The 8,673-nt window shown below is 34.3% G+C and overlaps 2 protein-coding genes and 1 long non-coding RNA gene across 3 annotated transcripts; all 3 read right to left on the bottom strand.

Moving 5' to 3' along the window:
- Positions 1 to 2,677, bottom strand: LOC110893276. The gene is made up of 5 exons (XM_022140388.2): positions 2,440 to 2,677; positions 1,897 to 2,356; positions 1,665 to 1,764; positions 1,347 to 1,584; positions 1 to 1,244 (listed from the first exon to the last, which is right to left on the bottom strand). Exons 1-5 carry the CDS (start codon positions 2,675 to 2,677, stop codon positions 1 to 3), a joined length of 2,280 nt encoding a protein of 759 aa, XP_021996080.2.
- Positions 2,677 to 4,158, bottom strand: LOC110893277 (F-box/kelch-repeat protein At3g17530). The gene is made up of 2 exons (XM_022140389.2): positions 3,275 to 4,158; positions 2,677 to 2,875 (listed from the first exon to the last, which is right to left on the bottom strand). The coding sequence occupies exons 1-2, from the start codon at positions 4,156 to 4,158 to the stop codon at positions 2,677 to 2,679; spliced, it is 1,083 nt and encodes a 360-aa protein (XP_021996081.2).
- A 3,472-nt stretch (positions 4,159 to 7,630) lies between these two features.
- On the bottom strand, positions 7,631 to 8,468 carry LOC110897116. Its single transcript, XR_004874935.1, has 3 exons — positions 8,356 to 8,468; positions 7,899 to 8,205; positions 7,631 to 7,825 (listed from the first exon to the last, which is right to left on the bottom strand). It is a non-coding gene; the product is annotated as an uncharacterized LOC110897116 (long non-coding RNA).
- Between the last annotated feature and the right edge of the window lie 205 nt (positions 8,469 to 8,673).

Below are 8,673 nucleotides of genomic sequence, written 5' to 3'. Positions count from 1 at the left end.
TCACACCCTATCAACAATATTAGGCATCAAGTCATCATCTCTAAATCTAACCATCTGATTATTTGGGAGATGAAGTTGTAAGGCTAGAACAGCAGGAAAGATTTGAGAAAGAGAGAAGGAAAAAATTCGCCACATAGCCTCTGGGGGCGATATGTAGCGTGTATCTTGAAATCTTTTTATCTCATTAATAACAACCCCTGGCTCACTTTGATCGACTTGAATAACCTGTTTGTCATGTCCTTTATAAACATATTTGAAAAGATATTTCACAGATTTTATACTTGAGCAAACTTCAACATTCATGTGGCAGTTAAACATCATCAAAAGCCTTGGGTTATATGGGACCACCCATCTATTATCAAGTGTTTGTCCTCGTAGGTCCACTTCTATCCCGGTGTCTCTCCTTCGATACAACGGATACGAATCTTCTCCTTGTGTCGTCTGTTCGTTAAATTGTCTAGGATAGTGAAAACGACAAATTTTAGGATCACCCTGCATACAAGGACTGCTTGATCGTAAATTGCCGCAAGGACCATGAATCATGTGCTTGACAACCATCTCATGCAATCTGGGATGTGTTAGTTTGTTAGGAATTTCAGCACACACAACCTTATCATAATGGTCCGCGTTATTGATCTTGTGTTGCGGGTACATGATTAGGAGAAAATGTGCGTGCGGCAAACCCCGCTTTTGAAATTCAATGACATAGACGTATGACTTAACTTCCCCGAGGACATGTTTCTTGAAGAGTTGATCCTTAAGATCTTCTAATTTAGCCCGGAACACTCTTGAAACAAGGTCTGGACGATCTGTAGCAGTTTGACCAACATGTAAGTTATCACATATCTCAGGCCACTTAGGATTACATGTCATTGTAAGGAATACATCAGGCTTGCCGTCGTCTTGAACTAACGTCATCGCATCTAGAAACCGACGTCGCATGTCGCGAGGCCCCCCGATGAAAGATGCAGGCAACACAATTCTTTTCCCGACTCTGTTTGCATGAACCTCGCCAGTATTGACGCAATCCACAATACCTTGGTACAATTCGGCTCGAATTTTTTCCTGGTTTCTCTCACAAAATTCTAAGCGTGACGTCTCAATTTTGATGTAAACATCAACCACAAACTGCTGTAGCAGCCTACCACCGAACAAAAGCACATTATCGCTAGATCGAATCTGGAACTTGTAACAGTAGTACTCTCGCATAGCCACGGTTGTTCTACCACTTCGTGTGTTAGCCTCTGAACGATGAAGATGTATTAAAAACAAACAGTTAATAAAAATAAAACGCATTACGCTATTTTTATGATCTTCACTTAAAAAGGATAACAAATTGTTGGTACCTTCCATTTCTCCTTCGATGTTGTCATTGTTGCGAACCTCATTGATTGATACTCCTTGACGTGGTATGTTAGCATGCCAACCCGACTCACCATTAGGAAAAAATAAAGGATACGACAATGGATCGTAACAACTGAAGTACGGCTGAATAGTTTGTCTATATTCAGACCTACCGTACACTACAATACTTCGTTTATACGAAGTGATATTGTCATTACCTTTAACCCAAATACCAGCAACCTATATAATTGTGAACTATAAGTAAGTAAAATAAGCAATTATATTAAATAATTGCAATTAATATAATATATTATATATACCTCCGATGTCGTTGGTCGGTTGTACACCCTTTGGTCAAGTTCAACCGAAGTATTCAAAGTGACTCTATAGTTGTCCAGAGGTCCTAGTTCCGCAAGTCTTCTAAATGTATCGACATATGGGTTTGTAGAAAGAACGCGTGTTAAAATCTGAGTAATACGCCGATCAAGATTTGGCCATCAGAGTCTGTGATCTAACTCAGTATCAGGATCGTAAAAATACAACTGCAAGTACCTAGGAGTCCCATCCCTCGGAACTAATTGGTCGATTCTGTGATATATTCCTTTATGTGCACGAAAAGTATATACGCCGTCTCTCATATTGTTCAATGTATCATCCAATGTCACACCCATTGAGGCAAAAGAAAAATTGGTGTTATAAGCACGGATGTTTTGCCTAAACAAATCTCCAATTTCATCTTGAGACGTGAAAAGTCGGTACAATTCCTCTGGAATTTCTAAGTTTGCTAACACGGTTTTCCCACTCATACAACAAAAGGTATCAAATTCAAATTGAAATCGTTTTGCTCCACAATTAGGACATGCGCCTCGTTCCTTTAAAACACGATGCTCTCCAGGTACACCATTGTAAACAAAATTATAAGGATCATCTTCTACGCTCCCATGTTGGAGTGAAGGTTGATCAACTACTTCAGCAAATTGGGGTAACAAAGTACGCGGATGAATTTGAATACCTAAAAAAATTGGTGTATTAAGTAATGAAGGTTGTAAAAGATGTCAAGTTCGAAAAAGAAATCTTTGTTAAATAAATAGAAACCTCGTGATGTTCTATGCCTGACTACGTCAATTACATCATCTATCGGGGTTTGGTTGACTTGACTGCCATTTGAAATACGCATTCCATTATCGTTTGGTGTATTAGAACATCCTTCATTGTACTCCTTGCATTTTGTAGTAGAAACACTTGAGGCGTTCTCATTTGTTGTTTGTAGAAATTGAGTAATATTAGTTTGTAAACTTCTTAACGGTGTCCTTTCTGTTGACCTATTATTCATTAAAGATATTGATGAAGCACTTTGGGGGCATCACCACTCCCAAATTTAGATACTTTGTTATTTTCTTTGCGTGCAGCATAGTATCTTTTTTGATACTCTTTTCGTTTTTCAGCTTTAGTAGATGCACTCGAGCTAGAAGCATGATTTCGAGGGTTTGAGAGTCCATTAGTCATTGTAAATTGAAAAAATGACAAATACCTTGCAAATTAAATAAAAGAGAGTTATCATAGATGATGAAATTCTCAAATCATAACAACATTCCAACACATAACTTAGAGAAAAACAAACCGAAGGATAACATTGAAATACATAATGATAACATTAAAATACATGACTTAAACGGAATATCATGACTTACAGAAAAAAAAACACAAATCCTTAAAACATTGACATACATAATGATAACATTAAGTGAAAGCCAATCTAAATACTTGGTGAAACAATGGTCTGCACAAACACCGCACCCTTAAAACCTCGAAACCAAGAAACGGGATAAAAACATTCGAAGGGCTTCATATCCATTTCAATTGTAAACAACTTCCCTAATTTAGTCATCACAAACCAATTACCATTTGTCACATAATGTGTATATCGCACCACAATGACAATGATATCGGGGGGATCGGAGGACATGATAAGACCTTAATCCAGTAATCCCCTTGTAGTGTCCATAGGTCAATTGTCATCTCAAACATGCCAGTGCTAGCAAACATGTGAAGCACATTTTTTCCATTAACTAAAACACCTTGAACCATTCCATTAGAAGGAACGGGTGGAAAGCTTATCTCCTTGAACTGCTCCGAATTAACATCAAAACAAATCACCACATTCGTACCTCCAATCCAACATTCGCAAACAGTGAAATATAGAGTACCACCACAAAATGTGCCAGCTGACCAATTGAAATGAGGGCTTAGGTACTCTTGTCTTGTTATGAAAGGAATATTTCTCCAAGAGTCTACTTCCCTAGAATAAACATAGACACCAAGTACACCACTCCTACGCTTTATATGCAAGACCTTGTAATCATCGTCAGCGTCAACGTACAAACCAATGGCATCAAGGTTATTTATATAGAATCCATGAGAATCAGGGGTTGACAAACGCTTGAAAGCAGTAGTTGTTGGATTCCAAAGAAGCAGCTCGTATGTATGATTCAAGCAAACACACAACAATCCGTTCAAATGTGAAAGTATTGAGACATCATTATTTTGGTGATGGAATGGAAATGTAACTGTTGAGCTTGGACCATAGTCATTGTTATTAGAGATGATTGGACGAACAGAACACGTTAGGTCGTCAATTAGTAGAACTCTCTGGTTAGATGAAACTACTGAGCGAGAACAATGTATCTTTACGAAATCTTGTGTTGACAATAACGCATACCATTGCTTACATACACTCTTAGAACGACCTACATCCTTTGCTGGCAGCCTCGTTAATATCTCAAACACGATTGTATGAGTAGGAAGGTCAGCCATGGTTATACCTTCGTTTAATACAGATAATGATTATTTAGTTGTCCAATCTAAGAAGATTATACCTTGGTGATAGATTATAAATACTTCTACAATTACATCAATATGAGGGCAACAAAAAGCAAAACACGAAACACCAAGAGAGACTTTAATATTCAACAACTAAACAAATAACAACACCAAATGTTTCTAACTTAAACACAAATTGGATAACGATCCATAATTTACATATCCCGTGCCTCGACCATATCCGGTTCGTACGTAATCGTACTCAACTCCGTAGACTTCAAAATATTAACTGAAATAACAAATAAAATATAACTTTTATTAAACTACATGAGCCATTAGATCTAACTAATTATTAGAATGTTCATGTGTAAAGCATAACATACTATCTGGTAGATGAACCAACTTGAGACGTGATACATATATGATGGACCTTTGTTGCACGGCTCGAATGGAACGTATAACATCGGAAGGCTTCAGGGCAGTCAAAAACAATTGTATTGTGTGACCACTGTATATTACGATTTTGGGTTAAAGTTCTTCTAATAATAATATTTTCTTACATATAACGTAAATATTATGTTTGTAATATGTTAATAATAAATAATAACGTACGTCTTATCTTGAAGAGAAAGTTCAAAACAACATCGATCACGTTTGCCTTCTATTATTCTCCCAACCACATCTAAAACCAAATCAGTTAAATCGTATAGACCATATATAAAGTTTTATATATTTAATAAAAATTATAGATAGAGAATTAATATGTACCAACAATATCCATTTGAGGTCTCCTGTCATGCTTCAATTCTATAATGGAAGGGACCAATGGATATAAAGAAGCACCCCTTGGAATCGTAAGCGTAAGTGAAGAAAGCTTTGTATATTCGTTGATGACAATTTTCTTCTCGGACCAAACTAACACGTAATTCTGGTACTTTGGGCACTCAAGATAGTTGAGATTCTCAATTTGGAAATGATTCAACGAAAAAAAAACCACCCATCAATGACGCGTCATTATATTTGTGTATCAAATTTTGTGGGACGAACGCAACAATTTTTTGTCTCTAAAATGAAAAGAAATCTAGTGGTGGAAAAACGCTTATATAACACAAAGTAAATTAAAATAATGTTCTTACGTGTTGATCAAGAAATATAACTACTAATCTCTTTCCATCGACGTCATGCCAAATAAACTCCACCTTAACAAAGATTATATTATACCATGCTCTATCATTTGTCAATGATGAAAATTCTTCAACGGAAAAATGATCAGACATATCCTATTAAGTGTTCAATATTAGTTAACTAAAAAAATAAAAACTCCAGAAATAAAATTTAAACTAAAACATGATTAAAATTAAACAGCAACAAATTTAAATTTAAAGTAATACATAATTAAAAGTTACATAATTAAGATTCAAACTAATTCGAGAAAAAAAAAAACTACAGTCATCATAAAAGTTGTTCTAAGGTTCCCAAACCATTTTTTCATCCAATGGTGGTTCGTAAACCGCCCCAGGGTCAGTTTCGTACCCTTCAGCCCAGGTCGGTAGTTCTTGTGTTTGACTGTAGTTTTCCACATAAGGGGGGTTTGAAGGTGGAGGATGCATAGGAAGTATAGGAGTGTTTGGCACCGGACGATGGCACCCCTCAATTTGTAGTCCACCAAATTGTAGTTGAGCGAAGGTATAGTCATACGCCCAATTCAACTCTTCATCCGTCCAACCAAATGGATCATCATATTCAGGGTTTGCCAATGGAGGTGGGGTTGAAACCGAAGGTGGGGTTAAAACCGGAGGTGGGGTTGACACCGGAGGTGGGTTTGAAGTTAGAGGGTTTGAATCAGGAAGGTTTAAATGGTTTGTTGATCCTAGTGATTCAACGGGAATTGGATAACCACCGCCCATACCTCTCAATTGATATGTGTTTGGAGTGATTTGTAAACTGAAAAATACACATAATTACTATAACAATCAGCTTTGTGAATACAGTATTGTTTTAAATACAGTATTGTTTTGAATACAGTATTGTTTTGAACACAGTATTGTTTTGAATACAGTATTGTTTTGAATACAGGATTGTTTTGAATACAGCTTTGTGAATACAGTATTGTTTTGTGAATACGGCGTTTTATTTTGTTTTGAATACAGTATTGTTTTAAAAAAAATTCCTGTAATGATGAAGGAAAAGATCAAAATATAACAGAACAAAGTAAATGAATGAAAAGATCATAATTATCACAAAACCATGACACATATCAGTCCCAAAAATGAAGGAAAAGATCAAAATATAACAGAACAAAGTAAAATCAAAACTACAAAAACAATTTACTATAATTTACACATACACATAATAACTATAACAATCAGCTTTGTGAATACAATATTGTTTTAAATACAGTATTGTTTTGAATACAGTATTGTTTTGAATACAGTATTGTTTTGAATACAGTATTGTTTTGAATACAGCTTTGCGAATACAGTATTGTTTTGTGAATACGGCGTTTTATTTTGTTTTGAATACAGTACTGTTTTAAAAAAAATTCCTGTAATGATGAAGGAAAAGATCAAAATATAACAGAACAAAGTAAATGAACCTAAATATCATAATTATCACAAAACCATGACACATATCAGTCCCAAAAATGAAGGAAAAGATCAAAATATAACAGAACACAGTAAAATCAAAACTACAAAAACAATTTATCCTTTCACTATCCCGAAAAATGAAAAAATATATCAAAACATCCCACAGAACAAACTAAAATAAAAAGTACATAACAATTTATCTTTTCACTATTCCATATCTAAAATTGACCTAACTATCATAATTTTCATTGAACTACAACACTTATCATCCCGTAAATGACCTAAATATCATAATTATCACAAAACCATGACACATATCAGTCCCAAAAATGAAGGAAAAGATCAAAATATAACAGAACAAAGTAAAATCAAAACTACAAAAACAATTTATCCTTTCACTATCCCGAAAAATGAAAAAATATATCAAAACATCCCACAGAACAAACTAAAATAAAAAGTACATAACAATTTATCTTTTCACTATTCCATATCTAAAATTGACCTAACTATCATAATTTTCATTGAACTACAACACTTATCATCCCCAAAAATGACCTAAATATCATAATTATCACAAAAACATGACACATATCAGTCCCAAAAATGAAGGAAAAGATCAAAATATAACAGAACAAAGTAAAATCAAAACTACAAAAACAATTTATCCTTTCAATATCCAGAAAAATGAAAAAATATATCAAAACATCCCACAGAACAAACTAAAATAAAAAGTACATAACAATCTATCTTTTCACTATTCCATATCTAAAATTGACCTAACTATCATAATTTTCATTGAACTACAACACTTATCATCCCCAAAAATGACCTAAATATCATAATTATCACAAAACCATGACACATATCAGTCCCAAAAATGAAGGAAAAGATCAAAATATAACAGAACAAAGTAAAATCAAAACTACAAAAACAATTTATCCTTTCACTATGTCATATTTGAAAGAACTTACAACAATGCAAGAGGGAGATGTGAAAAGCCGACAAAAATTTTAAAACCTTGATGTGAGAGCCGAGAAACAACGCAAGATCCGAATGCAAAGAGTTGATATATTCTGAAATCGAAGTAAATAGAAGTTGTTAAGTTGATGTTTTGAAAGTAGGATTATTCAACTGAGATAAACTTACAATTTCAGTTGAGTGTAGTTGAGAGTTTGTAAAGTGTGAGTAGAGTGTAGATATCTCTGGATTATTTATAGAGACTGAAGGAAGCAGTGCTGTCTTTCAAACAGTGTATGGAAGAGTGTTGATATATTATACAGACTGCAGCAAGCAAGCTGTCTTTCACACAAAAGTAAAGTGTTGCTTTTTCCTGTAGATTGTACTTCCCTGCTTTTGGCATCCCTTTTTGTCAGATGTGTGAGCATTGAGAGAGAAAGCAGATGGTGATCCGTGTGAAGTCAAATGGACGGTCCCGATCTTGATCCCTTTTTGTCTGTAGCATAAGTCAAATGGGTTAAGATCAGTTAAAAAACAAAAAGCATAAAAATAACAAAACACATCAAAAAACAGAGAATATAGTCAAGTTTATATTCTCTCAGTGGCATAGCATGTTAAAAATTAATATTCAAGGCTTAGAAATTACCAAAAAAGAGCGAAAAACCGACTGAATTCGAATCTCAGCCCATTCTTGACACTAATGCTCCGTTAGTTCTCGCAAAGTCAACCATCATAAAAAGAAATCAAGTATTAGTAAAGATTTAATATTAGTTATAACCAGTACACTATTAACTTAAAATAAATTTAATATAAATCACATTTGTCAAGTTGCAAATATAAAAACCTTTATTATAAACAAAAAAGAAAAGAAAATTGATGAATGATGATAAACTTTACTTTACCTCTGATAAAAAAACAGAGAATATAGTCAAGTTTATATTCTCTCAGTAGCATAGCATGTTAA

This window comes from Helianthus annuus, chromosome 12 (genome assembly GCF_002127325.2).
Source record: "Helianthus annuus cultivar XRQ/B chromosome 12, HanXRQr2.0-SUNRISE, whole genome shotgun sequence".
Classification (NCBI taxonomy): Eukaryota; Viridiplantae; Streptophyta; class Magnoliopsida; order Asterales; family Asteraceae; genus Helianthus; species Helianthus annuus.
This window is presented reverse-complemented; position numbering and strand designations above follow the sequence as displayed.

Coding starts and splice junctions, on each gene's coding strand:
- LOC110893277 (XM_022140389.2), bottom strand. CDS start 4,158: ATGGCTGACCTTCCTACTCATACAATCGTGTTTGAGATATTAACGAGG. Junction 2,876..3,274: donor CCGATATCATTGTCATTGTG/GTGCGATATACA, acceptor TTAATTTGCAAG/GTATTTGTCATTTTTTCAAT.
- LOC110893276 (XM_022140388.2), bottom strand. CDS start 2,677: ATGAATAATAGGTCAACAGAAAGGACACCGTTAAGAAGTTTACAAACT. Junction 1,765..1,896: donor CCGAGGGATGGGACTCCTAG/GTACTTGCAGTT, acceptor CGATACATTTAG/AAGACTTGCGGAACTAGGAC. Junction 1,585..1,664: donor ACCGACCAACGACATCGGAG/GTATATATAATA, acceptor ACAATTATATAG/GTTGCTGGTATTTGGGTTAA.